Source organism: Muscardinus avellanarius (genome assembly GCF_963383645.1).
Source record: "Muscardinus avellanarius genome assembly, chromosome: 16".
Taxonomy (NCBI): Eukaryota; Metazoa; Chordata; class Mammalia; order Rodentia; family Gliridae; genus Muscardinus; species Muscardinus avellanarius.
Window position 1 is genome coordinate 50,575,634 of NC_137802.1, and position 19,601 is coordinate 50,595,234.

General features: G+C 40.7%; 1 protein-coding gene across 1 annotated transcript; it reads right to left on the reverse strand.

Annotated features, from left to right (window-relative positions):
• Window positions 1-1,038: 1,038 nt before the first annotated feature.
• On the reverse strand, window positions 1,039-7,170 carry KRT40 (keratin 40; the record flags this gene model as incomplete). Its single annotated transcript, XM_080713792.1, has 7 exons — window positions 1,039-1,138; window positions 1,979-2,199; window positions 3,341-3,466; window positions 3,549-3,710; window positions 4,951-5,107; window positions 5,371-5,453; window positions 6,733-7,170. 7 exons carry the CDS (start codon window positions 7,168-7,170, stop codon window positions 1,039-1,041), a joined length of 1,287 nt encoding a protein of 428 aa, XP_080569918.1.
• Between the last annotated feature and the right edge of the window lie 12,431 nt (window positions 7,171-19,601).

Sequence of the window (19,601 nt, forward strand, 5' to 3'; positions counted from 1 at the left end):
ATGCATGCATATCTATGTTTATAACTGCACTATTGACAACTGACAAACTATGGAACCAGCCAAGATGTCCATCAACAAATGAATGGATTACAAAACTATGGGATATGTACACAATGGAATTTTATTCAGCTATAAAGAAGAACAAAATTATGTCATTTGCAGGGAAATGGATGGAACTGGAAAACATGTGAAGTGAGATTAGTCAGTCACAAAAAGTAAAAAATTGGATGCTCTTCCTAACATGTGAAAGCTAGGGAGAAAATGGGTCATAGCAGGTACTCTAGACAAAGAAGGAGAAACCTTAGATAAGTAAAGAAGGGGACCTAGCTGAGGGAGATGGGAGGAGGGAAGAGAGAAACTCCCTAATGCACATCATGTACATTCACAAACATATCAAAGTCAGTCACTAAGCAGAACAGGAGGAAGGGAACAGGGTGGGAATCGAGGAAGAGCTAAGTGGGCGATGTGTGCGTGTCTGCCTCTACCACCTTGTGCCCCATTAAGATGTATGACTACAACGCACTAATGAAGATAAAAAGGAGAATTTAGTACTTTGAGAGTTCAAAATAAAATAAATATGCTTTATTGTATTTTATTCCTAAATTTCCTTGGAGAAAGATAAAACTGTCTTCAATGACACACATTTTCCAAGGATTAGCTAATTTATTTGTATGTAAAGAGTTAACAAATATTTTTAGCCTTGGCTTATGCAAATTCAAACTACAGTCATGGGTTTAGTCAATTTCCCTGCCATGAAGTGGCTAATATATCCATAGCAATAAGCCACAAAGCTATATTTACCGTGCTAAAAGAATGAGACACGTTTTATTTGGAGATTAGCAAGAAAGCTTTATGGGCTCCCAGGGTGACACACATGTGCTTAAAAGAGAGGAAGTGATACATATCCCAAGGATGCTCGGAGGAGAATTCAGGATGCAGGAGCCTTCCAGACTTGCATTTCTGGTTTGGAGGTCCCACCTTCTTTCTAGGACATTGCTGGCTTCCATTCTTTTACCTACAAAGCTGGATGTTTAACATTCATGCACAGCAGTTTTCAACTGTGCAAATTACATAGGCTGAACATGGCTCACACGTGTTGCTTGACGTGGTCGTTGTAGAACATGGATCACAGGCAAGCCTGTGAAGAATCAATGTTAAACTAAGCTTCACAAGAGAATCTTGGTAAAACATCAACTTCTAAAATTTTGCCCAACAGACTATATTCCATAGAAGACTTTTTGTAGAATGGTATTTGACTTAAGCCTATTTCATCTCTGGGCTCATAATGGCACTTCACTGTAGCAGTGACTGTCAAACGGTACTTTAAATTTTATTCATTTTGCAAATGCATGTTCCTGATTTGCCTTCAGTGGACAACAAGAGCAAAAGCAAAAATAATACTCCCAGCATGAAATGTTACAGATGGAAATTATCCTGCTTTAGAACTTCAGAATTTTTTAGAACATTTCCATTGTCACATATTTAGCCTTGTCCATGTTCCCCCCACTCTTTTAAGAAGGACCCTGGGGGGTGGGTGGCAAGGGGGAGCTATGGGGATAGAAACAAACCAAATAATTTTATGTGCATATATGAATGTATCACTGTGAACCCCACTATCATGTGCAATTACAGTGCACCAATAATTTTTGAAAAATAAAAATATAAAAATTCCATTAGAAGAGGAGGAGCAGAAGAGGAAAAAGAAGGAGGAGGAAGAGGAAAAGGAGGAAGAGAAGGAAGAAAATGAGGAGGAGAAGGAGGAAAAGAAGGAGAAGAGAAGAAGAAGAAGAAGAAGAAGAAGAAGAAGAAGAAGAAGAAGAAGAAGAACAACAACAACAACAACAACAATAACACAACAACAACAACAACAACAACAGTAACACTTAACACATTAACACATTTGGGAGGTTTGACCTTGGCCAGACCTTGGAGAAACAGGGTTCTCTCCATGGGTCTCTTTCATAACTGTGGAACTTGCCTGCTGTCTTCGCTCTCCAGTAGGCCCCGGTACGTGTTGATCTCACACTCGAGCCTGGCTTTGGTGTCGAGAAGCACCTCGTACTCCTGGTTCTGCCGCTCCAGGTCGCAGCGGATCTCGGCCAGCTGGTTCTCCACGTTATCAATCAGGCACTGCATCTGGGCCAGCTGGGTGCTATACTGGGCCTCCGTTTCTGCTACAGTGCATTCCAGAGATTCTGTCTGCAGCAGGAAGACAGTGTCAGCAGGATCCTGCAGCATGGTCTCTGGGGCTAGATAGCCTGTTTTCAACTTCCTTTTCTAGCTACATAACCTTAGGAAAAAATCATTCAGCTTCTTGGAGCCTTAGTTTTATTCTATATGAGATGGGAATGGAAAGTACCCATCTCACAGGAGGGTTGAGAGGATTAAATGAGTTACTAGGTGGAGAGCGCTTAGAACAATTCTTGGAAAAAAATTAAGGGCCGCAGAAGTGTCAGCTTCTACTTGGATCTCTATAACTACTGTTGCCTACAACTTGATGGAGGAGCTTAAGGAGAAGTGAAAGCAGTTGGAGGAAGAACTTTGGGTTTGGGCTCTTGGCAGGGAGGAGGGGCCTATTGTGATTATAAGAGAAGAGGCTTTGAGGTTGAACCTCTTAGATTCATCCTCCATTTTGCCTCTGCGAATTGCAGAGCTTCTTGCAAATCATGTAGCCTGAGTCTCCTTTTTCTTCATCTGTGAAATAGTGCACCAAAGGCATGTACCCCACGATGTCATCATGAGGCTTAAGTAGTGTGCTCCTCATCAAAGCAATGCCAGCTCTTCTCCATCTAGGTCTTCTAGGACACTGGGATAGTTGACTGGAGCTGCAATGACTGTATGCTGTTCTTGTTGCTTGGGCAGGATGGGGTACAATGAAGGGTCAGGTTGAGAGGTGGATCCTGGGAAGCTTTATGATAGCTGTAGGATGCAAAGTATGAAGACTATTCTTTGTTTTAGAGATGATGGAGAGCCCAGATAATTGTCTTCCACTAGAAAAAAAATTCATGCTTAAGTGCATGTGGCCCAGAGAACCCTCTCTCACTCTCTCCTGACCTACCCTCTCTTCCTATCTACAGAGGGTGCTGCCAGATCCTGCTCAGGCCCAGGAGGGAAGGCCAGGCACCCTAAGAGGACAAAACAAATGGTCGACACATTACTTCTGCTTCCAACTGGATTAACAGGGTTACTTAGAAAAAGCAAGAAAATGGCATCCTTGCAAACTGGACATCCAGACCTGCTACAGGAATCATGAGTCCCCTTCTGGGGTTCTGGAATAGGATGGAGCATTTTAGGGCCTGGTTTGTTAGTGGGAGACTGAGCCCGTGTTGGCCTTACGCACCAGGTTTTGCTGTGCCTGGAGCTCAATTTCCAGAGTGTTGGCCGTGCGTTTCAGCTCCAGTATCTCTGTCTGGCAGCCCTGAAGTTGCTTGGCGCTGGACTGCTGCTGCTGCTTCAGCTCCTCTGTCTGAAATACAGGGATGATTAGAGAACCCCAGCCAGCAAGGCACAGGTCAGGAAATTTGCCTTTCGCCTCTGTGGGCGCTGACCTGAACCGCGAACCATTCTTCTGCATCTCTGCGGTTGTTGGCGAGCACTGTTTCATACTGACAGCGCATCTCATCCAGGACCCTGTTGAGGTCGATGGTGGGGGCAGTGTCCAGCTCCACACTGAGTCGGTCTCCAAGTTGCCCGCGAAGCAAGCTGACCTCCTGAAAGTGGAGACGAAGCTAAGAATGTCACAGAGTGGTGAGGGACGAGAAGCTGACAACCAGTGGCATCCCATTTCAGCTTTTGGTGTAGTGAGCAAAAGCGGGGTTTTGATTCACATTGCCTGGGCTGACTCTCTTTTCAATATTATTTTTTTCCCCTGTGGTACTAGGGATTGAGTTCAGGGGCTTTCTACCTCAGTGCTACACCCCCAGTCACTTTTTAAGGTTTTATTTTTGAAACAAGGTTTTGCTAAGTTGCTGAGGGTCTTCTAAGTTGCCAAAGCTGGCCTCAAACCTGTGATCCTCCTGGCTCAGCCTCTCAAATACTGGTATTATAGGCGTGAGCCACCATGCCCGGCTCTGTTCACCACTTATAAGTTCCTCAGTTTCTTTATTTGAAAAATGGCTATAATGATTGTACCATTCCCCAGAGGGCTATTTGAAATATAGAAAAGTTAATATGCATATAAAAAACTTATAAAAGTAAGATCTCAATAAGGGTCAGCTATTAGTGTCATCGACAAATGTTCAAAGAGAAAATATATTTTGTTACATCATCCAACTTTCCATTTTTCAGCTTCATCAATATGGGATGATCATATACTTAATATTTATGATTTGTTTTGCAGTACTAGGGATTGAACCCAGAGGTATCCTACCCCTGAACTACATTTCCAGCCCTTCTGAAACCTTAAAATTTTCAAATAGGGTCCTGCTAAGTTGCAGGGTGCTGTCCTCAAACCTGTAATCCTCTGTCTCAATCTCCCAAGTACTGGTATTTCAGGTGTGTGCCAATGCACCTCACTAATATTTTATGATTTAAAAAAGTTTACAAATGCAGAATATTTAAAAACATACGGAATGAATCTTCATCCCTTACTTGCGATGGATTTCACAGTCTATTTTTCAGCTCAATCTTCCTATCTTGTCGACTTAAGGAGAGGAATAAAGCTGCTAAGAAAATCCACTTGCAGCATCATTCACCCCGCTGGAAGGGCAATGGCAGAGTAAGGGCGCGGTCCCTTCCCCTGGCACTGGCCGGGGGTCATCCCACATCTAGTGACACGTGATATACATCTCCATTCAGACCTGCAGGGACTATTCGGTTGCATGTGAGACGGCCCAGCGGAGGTCTATTCCAGTTTAAGCAACACCTGCTCAGGCTCAGCTTGCATGCATGCAACCTCTTAATTTAACTCATCACTCTTAGCGTCCCTCTGCATCGGGACCTCTTCCTCACCTCTTCGTGGCTTTTCTTAAGGCACAGGAGATCTTCCTTCAGGGACTCCACGTGAGCTTCCAGATCGGACTTGCACAGAGTCAGCTCATTCAGGATTCCACGCAGGCCACTGATGTCTGTCTCTACCAGCTGACGAAATGACAGCTCACTCTCGTACCTGTAGCGACAAGTGAGATACAGGCAGTGCATACTTTGCTGGATGCTGTGCAAAAGGTCGGGGTACCAGTGAGGTGTGGTCTGGAGGAAGCCACATATTTCCAGATAATGATGAGTTAAAGCTTTTAGAGCATTCTAAACTTAAACAATATTATTGTTTTGTAGAGGATGATGGGGGTTAGAGCATTCTAAACTTAAACAATATTATTGTTTTGTAGAGGATGATGGGGGGGTAAATTATTTTCAAATTAAAAGTAGACTTACTTTGACCTAAAATCATCGGTGGCCAGTTTACAGTTGTCAAGCTGTACAGCAAGCCTTGAATTCTCCGCCTTTGTGCATAAGATCTGAGGAGTAAATGATAACATAAATAAGTGGTTCTTAGAAACCTATATATTTGCTCCTTTAATAGCTATGCCTTTTATTATCTTGTGAAAGTCTTTGTAAGAAATTATAAAATTGATTTCAGACTGCTTTCTTATTAACAATGCCACTTCATAAAAAAATCAGTGCCGAATTAGAGAGAAAAAATATAGAAGCCGGGCGTGGTGGCGCACGCTTGTAATCCCAGCATTCGGGAGGCTGAGACCGGAGGATCGCAGTTCGCGGATAGCCTTAGCTACTTAGTGAGGCCCTCTGCAACTCAGTGAGACCTGGCTTCAAAATAAATAATAAAAAATAGGGCAGGGGGTGTAGCTCGGAGATCGAATGGCCCTGGGTTCTATCCCCAGACCTGAAAAAAATATATATGCAAATTTTTATTTTTTTAATTATCTCAGGCATTTTGCAATATTTCTTGGTAGTTGAACACTGTTAAATTTTCTGCACTAGTAATTTCTATTATAACTGTATTTTTATGTATGTTAATAGAATTTCATCAGTAAAAGAAGAAAATGATTGCTAGATAAAATTAAAAAGATGACATTTAACAGTATGTGAAGAAAAATATAAATATTCAGTGTTATAAGGCTGAGACGGGAGGATCATGGTTCGCAGCCAGTCTCAGCTACTTAGTGAGGCCCTTTGCCACTCAGTGAGATCCTGTTTCAAAGTAAAGAATAAATAGGGTTGGGCTGGGCGTGGTGGCACATGCTTGCAATCCCAGCATTTGGGAGGCTGAGACAGGAGGATCACGGTTCGCAGACAGCCTCAGCTACTTAGTGAGACCCTTTGCAATTCAGTGAGACCCTGTTTCAAAACAAAGAATGAAAAATAGAGCTAGGGATGTAGCATGGAGGTATAATGCCCCTGGGTTCCATCCTCAGTATTACAAAAAAAAAAAAAATATATATATATATATATTTTTTTTTTCAGTGTAATAGACCAAGTGTTTCTATAGTACTACACACAAAAGTGATTTTAGATATAATATAGCCCCCCTGATTTATAGATGATAAAGACCAAGTCTATAGAGAAGTAATTTTTTTTATAGTCACTCAGTAATCAGTGCCCATATTGGGACAGGGACTGAGGTGTCCTGACGTAGTCTAGTGACCTGTCATCTATATTGGATAATCTCTTGGAATTCCCCCTCCCTTAGTTTACTTCCATAAAAATAGCGATTTCTAGTTGAAAATTAAAAGCAGAGGCTAGAAGACAGCGCATTAGGGAAACGAGACACTGAACCTTTTGTTGGAGGTCTTCGATGGTGTCAAAGTAGCACTGATAATCTGGACACACGAATGGGGTATCCGGCTGGCACTGCTCTCGGATCTTGCATTCCAGCTCCGCGTTGGTCTCCTCCAGGCTGCGAACCTTCTCCAGATAGTTGGCGAGCCTGTCGTTCAGGAACTGCATCGTCTCCTTCTCATTGCTGTTGAACACCCCATCCTCACACCACGCACAGTTTCCCACCAGGCACGGACTGTTACAGCTGCCCGCAAAGTAGCATGGCGAGAGGCAGCCGCTTGGGAAGTGGGACCTGGAGAGGAAGGTTGGAGTCTGACATCGGGAGGTGGCACTGGGGGCACAAGTCATTTCCGGGGGACAGGTGGAAGCGGATGCACATCTAGAATCCCTGGCACCAGACTCAGAAGAGCACATGGGGGAGCCATCAGAAGTCATCCTTTCAGAAGTGAAGAGCAGAGACTGATTGCAATACCCTGGTTGCCCGGACTCCAAATGTCTTCTTTCCTCCTGAGACTTTTATATAGCCCCCAAATGGGCACTTACAGACGGCACCGGATGTTTTCTTTATCCCTGTTGGTGCCAGTTTTCATGCAAACATTTCATTAGTACTGTTTATTTATGGAGGATGAGTTTTATGCCTCATAAAAGAGGGATAACTTCAGGTTACTAAATCAGGACTTACCATTTCCATATGCTGGTAGGATAAAATACTTATTTCAGAAAATAGTTCCAGGAAGTATTGTTCTTTTGAGAGAATAAAAAACAAAAGAGAAAATTTGGCCAATCAGTAATTATAGACTCATTACAAGTAAAGAAGATAATATTTCCACAAATTTTGATCCCATGCATTGATTGAGTGCTTGTGTCTACTTAAAAAATCAATATTATAGCTCATTGGATGATATTTTTTTGTGCCACCATCACGCAAATGGTTATTGTGATCAGCAATCTTGCAACGCTTTTTATGATCTTAAAGTGTATGCTTATAGCCGGGCGTGGTGGCGCACGCTTGTAATCCCCGCGCTTGGGAGGCAGAGACAGGAGGATCGTGCAGGTTCGAAGCCAGCCACGCGCGCTGGCTTAGGAGACCCTGTTTCCAAATAAAAATGCAAAAATAGGTTTGGGAGTGTAGCCCGGAGGTAGAAGGGCTTCCAGGAACCCCAGTACCACCAAAAAAAAAAAAATAAAAAATAAAGTGTATGCTTATATGGTAGAGGACCTACTAGGCTGTGTGTGTGTGTGTGTGTGTGTGTGTGTGTGTGTGTGTGCACGCACGTGTGTAAGAGCCATAAATCTTTATATACAAATTGAACAGTCACTTTACATAACTGAGAAATATGTTGTATCTTGTGGGTCAAATTGGTAATCAATATCTGTGGTTGTGATCTTTGATCTTCTGGAACTTGCCTTCTCCACAAATCATATCTCACATTTTCAGATGAGTGTGTGTGTGTGTGTGTGTGTGTGTGTGTGTGTGTGTGTGAGAGAGAGAGAGAGAGAGAGAGAGAGAGAGAGAGAGAGAGAGATATCAAACCTAGGGCACTGAGCATACTAAGTATACTCTCTACCACAAGTTACAACCCCAGGCCTTGCCTGTAATTCTATTAAGAGTCACCATAAATTCTTAAAATCTTTTACTCTCTTGGGAAATTTTCCTTAAGGAGTGCCAAAGGAGCCACAGAAGTCTTATCAGCTGAGATATGGAGTCTAATTTATCTTATTTATGAAGGCCTCAGTTTCATAAAATTTGAAAATATGAAAACTTGAGAAAAAAAATTTCATAATGTAGGTTCCGAACCAGCAATTCATTTGGATAAAATCTGAGGTGTAGTACCAGGTGGATGGGGACTTGAGCCAAAACATTTTTAAGTCTTTCTTAAAATTCACTGCTATTATAAAACGTCATCAGTTCCACTTTGCTTGGATTCATTTGTGATGTTTATTTCATTTTGAAAAGCACACAAGGAAAATTACCTCTAGAGTCTTTAAGACTTTGATAGGAAAAAAATTCCACTAATCTGACAAAGTTAAAAATTTTACAATTTGGTTATTCGAGAACTTCCGGGAAGATGGCAACCGAGAAAAGCGGGGCTTAAGAGCCCCACTAACAACCAATCTCCATTACCACAAAATCAGTGCCTTTCATAGCCAGAAAACACCATCACCAGGCCTTTCATAGCCAGAAAACACCATCACCAGAGAAACAAAAAAATCACCAGGCTCCAGAGAGAAAGCGGACTGAGAACAGAGCTCAGAGCCACAGAGGAGATACACTGACCTCACGCCCGAGGACGCAGCAGCAGTGCCATACTGCCGGCGGCAGCGGCGATTTCACCAGACGGCTACAGCAAGCTGAGGTGAGCTGCTGCGGAACAGCCAGGCAGGATTTCTCGGCGAAGGAACATCTAAAGCTCCCAGTGGCTGAGCTCAGCACACGCTGCAGGGATTCAGAGTGGAAATCAAAACCAAGAAGAAATACGCCAGCCTCACGGCCGAGGGTGTGGCAGCGGTGCCATATTGCCACCGGCGGCAGCAGCAGCGAATTCACCAAGTTCAGTAAGGCTCCATCTGCGTACTCAAGAACAGTGAGTCAAATTGCGGGCCACAGAGGAGAAATCCCAGTACTGTACTCCCTGGGACTTGACCCAGTGGGGGAGTGGCGGTGGCAGAGATATCACACCATAGAAGAACGCCCAACCTGGCACCCCACATAGTTTAAAACAGCCTCTATCCACTCCCTGGGTCGGAGAATCTGTGATACAACCCAGTAAAGGAGTAGTGGGGTCTGAGATACTACTGACTCAAGATCCAGAACACCTTAAGTGAAGTCATAGTGACCCAAGGGAAGAACCCAGAGAAGGCACAAACTTCCGAAATCATGGGAAAGAGGAATAATACTAGAGCAATGAACGCCCACAACCCCACAACACCAGAACCCGATAAAACAGAAAATCAGAGATTTCTAGAAGATCAAATCAGGAAAATAACTGTAGAAATAATAGAGGTGCTTCGAAAAGAACTCAGAGAGAGCCAAAAAGAGATAAAGGATGCAATTAATGAAGTAAAGGCCTCAATTCAAAGCACAAACAACCGATTAGAACACATGGAGAACAGAATCTCGCTCTTAGAAGATGATCATTCCAAAAATGAACACATAGTTTCTAATCTAGGAAAAAATATCTGACAGCAGGAATCTGATATTGAAGAAATATGGGCCCATTTTAAGAGAGCTAACCTAAGAATAATTGGAATAGAGGAGGGAAAAGAAAGTGAAACCAAAGGGATCAACAATCTCTTCAAGGAAGTAATAGCAGAAAATTTTCCAAACATAGAGCAAGAGGTCGATACACAGGTCCAGGAAACGTATAGAACTCCCTTTAGACAGGATCGGAGAAGAGGATCCCCACGCCACATAATTGTCAAAATGACCAATGTGGAAGCCAAGCAGAGAATCTTAAAGGCAACAAAAGCAAAGGGCCAAGTGACATTCAGAGGCAAACCAATTAGAATCACTCCAGACTTCCCAAACCAAGTCATGAGAGCCAGAAGGGCTTGGAGTAACATATTCCAAACTCTGAAAGAAAACAACTTCCAGCCAAAAATTTTCTACCCAGCAAAATTTTCTATCAAATTAGATGGAGAAATAAGAAGCTTCCATGAAAAACAGAAACTGAAGGAATTTATGTCTTCAAAACCAGCACTAGAGAAAATACTCAGAGATTAACTACAAAGAAGAAAAAGGTAGCACACACCAGAACCAGAGAAATAAGATTTTCCATCCAACAGACAACTAAGATTGGTTATCTGTGGAGATTCATTACTTATGTTAGTCTTTTACCTATCTCTAAATTGTATTGTTTGCCTTTATTGTTAATTTTTAGGATTTCTAGTTGGAATATTAATATACCTTCAGATAAAACATTTGGAAATATTTTATCCCATTCTATTAGTAACTTTTAACTCTGTTTACATTGTCTTTGGATATACAATATTTTTTTTTATTTTTTAGGGAGTTTGTATACTCTTATGTTGCCTGTGCCATTGAAATCATATCCAAGAAATCACTGCCAATTTCAATGTTGTGAGGTTTTATGACCCAGATTTTCTCCTAAAAGTTTATAGTCTTAAGATTTATATTTAGGACTTCCGGGAAGATGGCGACCGAGAAAAGCGGGGCTTAAGAGCCCCGCTAACAACAAATTTCCATTACCACAAAATCAGCGCCTTTCAAAGCCAGAAAACAACATCACCAGAGAAACAAAAAAAATCACCAGGCTCCAGAGAGAAAGCAGACTGAGAACAGAGCCACAGAGGAGATCCTCACGCCCGAGGATGCGGCTTCACGCCCGAGGACGCGGCAGCAGCGCCATACTGCCGGCGGAACCGCGAATTCACGGGACGGCCACAGCAAGCCGAGGGGAGCCGCTGCGGAACAGCCAGGCGGGATTTCTCGGCGCAGAGGGCATCTAAGGCTTCCAGTGGCTGAGCTCAGCACACGCTGCAGGGATTCAGAGTGGAAATCAAAACCAAGAAAAAAAAACGCCAGCCCCATAGACGAGGGCGTAGCAGCGGCGCCATATTGCCACCGGCGGCAAGAGCACCGAATTCACCGAATTCAGTAGAGCTACATCTGCGTACTCAAGAACAGTGAGTCAAATTGTGGGCCACAGCGGAGAAATCCCAGTACTGTACTCACTGGGACTTGACCCAGTGGGAGAGGGGCGGTGGCAGAGATATCACACCATAGGAGAACGTGCAACCCGGCACCCCCCACAGTCTAAAGCAGCCTCTATCGACTCTCTGGGTCGGAGACTCTGTGATACAACCCAGTAAAGGAGTAGTGGGGTCTGAGATACTACTGACTCGAGATCCAGAGCACCTTAAGTGAAGTCATAGTGACCCAAGGGAAGAACTCAGAGAAGGCACAAACTTCCGAAATCATGGGAAAGAGGAATAATACTGGAGCAATGAATGCGCACAACCCCACAACACCAGAACCCGATAAAACAGAAAATCAGAGATTTCTAGAAGATCAAATCAGGAAAATAACTGTAGAAATAATAGAGGTGCTTCGAAAAGAACTCAGAGAGAGCCAAAAAGAGATAAAGGATGCAATTAATGAAGTAAAGGCCTCAATTCAAAGCACAAACAACCGATTAGAACACATGGAGAACAGAATCTCGCTCTTAGAAGATGATCATTCCAAAAATGAACGCATAGTTTCTAATCTAGGAAAAAATATCTGACAGCAGGAATCTGATACTGAAGAGATATGGGCCTATTTTAAGAGAGCTAACCTAAGAATAATTGGAATAGAGGAGGGAAAAGAAAGTGAAACCAAAGGGATCAACAATCTCATCAAGGAAGTAATAGCAGAAAATTTTCCAGACATAGAGCAAGAGGTCGATACGCAGGTCCCCACGCCACATAATTGTCAAAATGACCAATGTGGAAGCCAAGCAGAGAATCTTAAAGGCAACAAAAGCAAAGGGCCAAGTGACATTCAGAGGCAAACCAATTAGAATCACTCCAGACTTCCCAAACCAAGTCATGAGAGCCAGAAGGGCTTGGAGTAACATATTCCAAACTCTGAAAGAAAACAACTTCCAGCCAAAAATTTCCTACCCAGCAAAACTTTCTATCAAATTAGATGGAGAAATAAGAAGCTTCCATGAAAAACAGAAACTGAAGGAATTTTTGTCATCAAATCCAGCGCTAGAGAAAATACTCAAAGAGATTAACTACAAAGAAGAAATAGGTAACACACATCAGAACTAGAGAAACAAGATTTTCCATCCAACAGACAACTAAGATTGGTTATCTGTGGAGATTCATTATTATGTTAGTCTTTTACCTATCTCTGAAGGGTATTGTTTGCCTTTATTGTTGTTAATTTTTAGGATTTCTATTTGGAATATTAATATACCTTCAGATATAGCATTTTGAAATATTTTATCCCATTCTATTAGTAACTGTTAACTCTGTTTACATTGTCTTTGGATATACAATATGTTTATTTTTTGGGGAGTTTGTATACTCTTCTGTTGCCTGTGCCATTGAAATCATAACCAAGAAATCACTGCCAATTTCAATGTTGTGAGGTTTTATAAACCAGATTTTCTCCTAAAAGTTTATAGTATTAAGATTTATGTTTAGGTCTTTTATCTATTTTGAGTTAATATTTGTATATGGGATTAGGTAAGGGTCCAATTTTATTCTTTTCCATGTAATTATTATTTTTCAACAATATTTAGTTAAAAGATTATTATTCCCACCACCAAATGTTTGTGGAAACCTTGTCAAAAATAACTTGACAATATAGGGAAGAATTTAGCTCTAGGCTTTTATTTAACTCCAATGGTTTATATATCTGCCTTTAGAATAGTACTACACTGTTTCATTTATTGTAGCTTTATATGGTTTGAAATCAGAAAATATACATCTTCTAGCTTTGTTCTTTTTCAAGATCGTTGTGGGTACCTAGAGTCCATATTCCATATTAGGATAGATTTTTTTTTCTGAAAAATAAATATATAAATATATGATAGTTTCACCTAAAAAATAGAAAAAATAGATTCTCTGGTAAGAAAGAAAGCAAAAAGAAATATTGAAATGTTATCTTTAAGTCATCAAAAGCTTGGTATCAGACAAATGAAACTGTTATGTGAGATTATCATTTTAAATTTTTGATAAATTGCTATAATACTAGATGTCAATCACTAAGCCAAGCATGGGAGGGAGGGATAGGGAGAGAATGGGGTGGGGATCGGGTGGGGGCTGACTGGGCAATGTGTGCATGTATGTCTACAAAAGTATGTATCCCACTATGATGTATGAATACAGTGCACCAATTAAAAATTTAAAAAAAAATTTATATTTAGGTCTTTTATCTATTTTGAGTTAATATTTGTATATGGGATTAGGTAAGGGTCCAATTTTATTCTTTTCCATGTAATTATTATTTTTCAACAATATTTAGTTAAAAGATTATTATTCCCACCACCAAATGTTCGTGGAAACCTTGTCAAAAATAACTTGACAATATAGGGAAGAATTTAGCTCTAGGCTTTTATTTAACTCCAATGGTTTATATATCTGCCTTTAGAATAGAACTACACTGTTTCAATTATTGTAGCTTTATATGGTTTGAAATCAGAAAATATATATCTTCTAGCTTTGTTCTTTTTCAAGATCGTTGTGGGTATCTAGAGTCCATATTCCATATTAGGATAGATTTTTTTTCTGAAAAATAAATATATAAATATATGATAGTTTCACCTAAAAAATAGAAAAAATAGATTCTCTGGTAAGAAAGAAAGTAAAAAGAAATATTGAAATGTTATCTTTAAGTCATCAAAAGCTTGGTATCAGACAAATGAAACTGTTATGTGAGATTATCATTTTTAAGTTTGGATAAATTGCTATAATACTAGATGTCAACCACTAAGCCAGGCATGGGAGGGAGTGATGGGGAGAGAATGGGGTGGGGATCGGGTGGGGGCTGACTGGGCGATGTGTGCATGTATGTCTACAAAAGTTTGTATCCCACTATGATGTATGAATACAGTGCACCAATAAAAAATTAAAAAAATTTTTATAATTCAAAATAAACCTAATTTTCCCCCAACTCTTAGCATTAGTTCTTAAGTAGAAGCTAATGGAAAAAAAGCAATAAAAATCAGACAAACACATATAAGTAGATTGAAATAGTCTCTTAGGATTTTTATTCACTGGGAAGAGTTGGGTTTGTATGTAGTGATTCTCTTTAGACTGTAATACTTTGTTGAAAGTTCTTAGATGGCCTCATATCATTTTGCTGATATTCTGCAAAGAATATGATTTGAAGGGTTAAAAAACACATTTGGAAGCTGGGTGTGGTGTCACACGCTTGTAATCCCAGCATTCAGGAGGCTGAGACCAGAGGATCGCGGTTCTCGGACAGCCTCAGTTACTCAGTGAGGCCCTCTGCAACTTAGTGAGACCCTGTTTCAAAATAATGAATAAAAAACAGGGCAGGGGATGTAGCTCGGAGGTCAAATGCCCCTAGGTTCCATCCCTAGAGCCGCAAAAAATAAATAAATAAATAAATAAATAAATAAATAAACAAACACATTTGGAAATTACAAGTAACTGGAAGAAAATTACAATCTCTCAGTAACATAATGAATTAAAACGAAAACCCATGTCTTGGTTGTCAATCATTGGTTCCAGTCAATTATAATGTGCTGCTATGTAATATACTAGTGTTTTAAGGAACTGCAAACCATTGAGCCAATGTATAACTGGAAAATTCTGGTTATTGTTTTTTGTGTATACACAAGGACAGGAATATTTATTTGGTCTTGATGAATTTAGTAGTCTTGTACAATTGCAGTAATCTCACCTTGAAACATGGAGATTGACCAAGATTAATTTCTGTAGCATAACATTCTCAGAAGAAGAAATGATTGTAAAGAAAGGAAAATAAATAGATGGCATGAAAGGTCATGATAGAAAGACATGGTTGCTTCACTGTGTAATATGCTCGTAACTCAGAATGTTCACCTACTACTGTGGACAGAATCATTTTCCTAAAATACAAATCTATTTTTTGTTACTTTCCACATATGTAGCTCAAACTTTCTACTTGGCAAACAGGACCTTCCTTAATGGTGGGTGCCTTTCTACATTCATTACCTCCACTGCCTCACAACCCCATGCTCTTAAACTTGTCTTAAAAGGGGCATTTTTTTAGCCGGGCGTGGTGGTGGCACACGCTTATAATCCCCATGCTTGGGAGGCGGAGATAGGAGGATAGCGATAGCGCAGGTTGGAAGTCAGCCTCACTGGCTTAAGAGACTTTGTTTCAAAAAAAAAAAAAAATATATATATATATATGGGTCTGGGAGTGTAGTCCGGAGGTAGAAGGGTTTTCAGGAAAACCAGTACCACCCAAAAAAGGGGGCATTTTTTTAAGACAAGAGAAGAAGACATTTGTCTTCTTGTCCCAAGTACTTTGAATAAAATATATGATTGGCCCTTAATAAACATTTGCTAAAATATATGCATTTAGCTTAATAGAGGCTTCTGTTTGGATACATAATTTTTTACCAAAAAAATTAACACCAAAAGACAAGCAAAACTGATGGAAGACAATGAGCATTGTTTTTTATAAAGGCACCAAAAACATACATTGAAGAAAAGATAGTCTTTATTTATATATTTTTGTTTTGTTTTGTTTTGTTGGTGGTACTGGGGATGGAACCCAGGGGCCTTCTACCTCCGGGATATACTCCCAGACCTATTTTATATTTTATTTGGAAGCAGGGTCTCTTAAGCCAGCTGAGGCTGGCTTCAAACCTGCGCGATCCTCCTCTCTCAGCTTCCCAAGAGCGGGGATTACAAGCGTGCGCCACCACACCCGGCTGAAAAGATAGTCTTTAAAACAAATGGTTTTGAGAAAACTGGATATTCATATACAGAATAATAAAAGTAGATCTCTACCTCTTGCACTGCACAGAAGTCAACTCTAAGTGTACCAAAGAACAAGGACCAAGACCAGAAATTTTGCAAATGCTAGAAGATAACATGGGGGAAATACTCTGATATATATCATTCAGTGACTTCCTCAGTAGGACTCAGAAAATAATACCAAGAATGGATACTTGGGATGCATCAAGCAAAGGAAACAATACAACCACTATAGAAGTAAGTATGGAGGTTTCTCCAAAAACTAGGAATGGAGCTACTATATATGATCCAGGTACACCACTCATTGACATTTATCCAAACCAAGTCAGAGACACATGCGTATTCATGTTGATAGCAGAATAACTTAACTCCCCCATATACAACTCATTACTTTTAAGGAAAAAAAGTCGAAATGTGAGGCTGTACAAGATTTATTTTTAAACGGTACAGTGTCTGTTTTTGTATAGTTAACACATTACTGAATATGTCCTCATATAGCCCTGATCTGGTGATATTTTTCAATAACAACTAACCTAGCCTGCCACAGTGTGGCGATTATAAATTGGCATGGAAACTTTAAAGCAGGTTCTTGTTGGTTCATGGTATGAATTAGTTAACGTGGAAATGGTAGTTTTTCTCATTTTTGGTTTTCTCTGATGAGGCGTATACAAAATAATTGTTGTTCTATTAGATTAATTCTACTCTAATTGCAAGAAGAAAGCTGTAACTGTTTTATTGACATTCTGAATACTTCTAAGTAGGCACAATTTTTTTTTTTTTTTTTTTTTTGGTGTGGGTTTGGGGATGGAACCCAGAGGCATTCGACCTCCGAGCTACACCCCCTGCCCTATTTTTTAGTTTCTATTTTGAAACAGGGTCTCACTAAGTTGTGGAGGGCCTCCCTAAGTAGCTGAGGCTGTCCATGAACTGTAGTCCTCTGGTCTCAGCCTCTAGAATGCTGGGATTAAAAGCGTGCACCACCATGCCTGGCCACATTTTTAAAAATTTATTATTTATTTATTATTTATTTATTTTTGCCGGTCTGGGGATGGAACCCAGGGGCATTTGACCTCTGAGCTACACCCCCTGCCCTATTTTTTATTCTTTATTTTGAAACCGGGTCTCACTGAGTTGAAGAGGGCCTCACTAAGTAGCTGAGGCTGTCTGCGAACTGTGATCCTCCAGGTCTCAGCCTCCTGAATGCTGGGATTACAAGCGTGTGCCACCACGCCCGGCCACATTTTTTTTTTTAAATCAGAAAAATCACTATATATCTTCATTGGTTGGAGTGACAGTTTTATAAAAAATTCTATTGACTGAGCCTGCTCAGGTTCTGTTTGCTTTTTTTACCCAATCGTTTTTTTAACTTGTCTCTAGGCTTTAGTGCTGATAATTTTGATCTATCATGATAATTCACTTACCTCATTGGCATTGTCCAGTTGATCTGGTCCACCTAACTAAAATCCATCCTTCCTTCCTTCCTTCCTTCCTTCCTTCCTTCCTTCCTTCCTTCCTTCCTTCCTTCCTTCCGGAACTGTGTATTGAACTCTCAGGCATTCTACTTCTGAGCTACACCCTAGTTCTATTATGTTTTCATTATTTTGAAGCAGGGTCTCACTAAGTTGCAGAAGGTCTCATTAAGTTGCTGAGGCTGGTTGCAAATCTGTGATCCTCCTGTTGCAGCCTCCCAAGCACTAGGATTATAGGCATGCTCCCCTGCACCTGGTTTGAGTTCCTCATTTTAAATATAGTCCATTCTAATTCTAGAAATTGGATTTGCTTTTCTCATTTAATTTAGGTGATTAAAATTTTGTTAAATAAAAGCTTAAAATTTTACTTTTCTAGTGAGATCCCTATCTTGTCCATTCTTTTTCTTTCACATTTTTTCCTTTAACTTCCTGACCAGATTTATAATAATTATATTAAGATTCTTATCGATTAATGCTAACATCAATAAATCACAGGAATCATTATTTTTTGTGGTGCTGGGGATAGAAGCCAGGGGCATTCCACCTTTGAGCTCCACCCCAAGTCTTATTTTTTAGTCTTTATTTTGAAGCAGAGTCTCACTAAGTTGCAGAGGGTCTTACTAAGTAGTGGAGGCTGGCCTCGAACCTGTGATCCTCCTCACAGGAACCATTTTGATTGGCTGCTTTTTTCTCTTGGTGTTCGATGGCACTTTCCTGCTTCTTTCCATAACTAGTAATTTATTATCATATGACATTCATCCTGGATGAGGTTTTAGTCAGCATTTTCGTTGCTCTGACCAAAATATCTGACCGACACAATTTAGAGGAAGAAAGTTTTATTTGGCTCATGGTTTTAGAAGTTTCAGAGGTTTTAATTCCTGGTTGGTGTTAGGCTTAGAGAGGATGGTGCCTCAGGGAATGATGAATGAAAGCCTCTCTTAGCTCATGGTGGCCAGGAAGCAGAAAGATAAAGATAGAGATAGAGATGGTAGAGATGAAGATGGAGAGGTGCCATGATAGACCTATTCCCCGGGGCTGTGTCCTCAGTGACCCACCTCTTTTAGCCATGTTTTGCCTCCAAATTTGGCTGCACTGTCTATTTTTATTTTTATTTTTTTGTGGTACTGGGGTTCCTGGAAGCCCTTCTACCTCCGGGCTACACTCCCAGACCTATTTTTACATTTTGATTTGGAAACAGGGTCTCCTAAGCCAGCGCACGCGGCTGGCTTCGAACCTGCGTGATCCTCCTGTCTCTGCCTCCCAAGCGCAGGGATTACAAGCGTGCGCCACCACACCCCGCGGGGCCGCACTGTCTAACACATGAGCTTCTCTAAGAGAAGCCCACTTTATATCCAAACCATAAAAGATCATCTATCTGTCTTTCAAACTCTTGATTATGTTGTAGAGTTTAGAGTGTTGTTTTCTTTTGAATTACTGGCAGATCTTTTTGATTCTCTTGGGTTTTAGATTGAGATGGGCTGGGTATAATTTGGTGTATCCCTTTTTCAAGGTAGCGAATCTTATTCTCTTGGTGTGTCCTTTCTGGAACATCAATTGGATGCCTGAGGTACTCAGCTTTTTCCACTCTCTGAGGACTGAATCTTCAAAATCTATTGGTAGCAAATGACTTCTGCTATCTCCATTCAGTTTTGAATCCCCCCAGCAGCCACTCTCTGCTATTGACATGGAATTCCATCTCGTATACAAACACGTGCAATCCAGCCTTCTGCAAGCACTTGAGAGGGCTCCTTTACACAGACCTTCGCACCTACCCACTTACATCTCCTTTTTCTCCAGAATGACTAAACTCCACTTAAATACGCTGCTTGTACCTCAGGCCAGACCCAAGTGAAGCAAGATATAGTACTCCCCTCTTGGATTCTTTCTTATTCTCTCTTCTTCTCCTTCATATCTTTTCAGATCTTCTCTTTCATATCTTTTGACCAT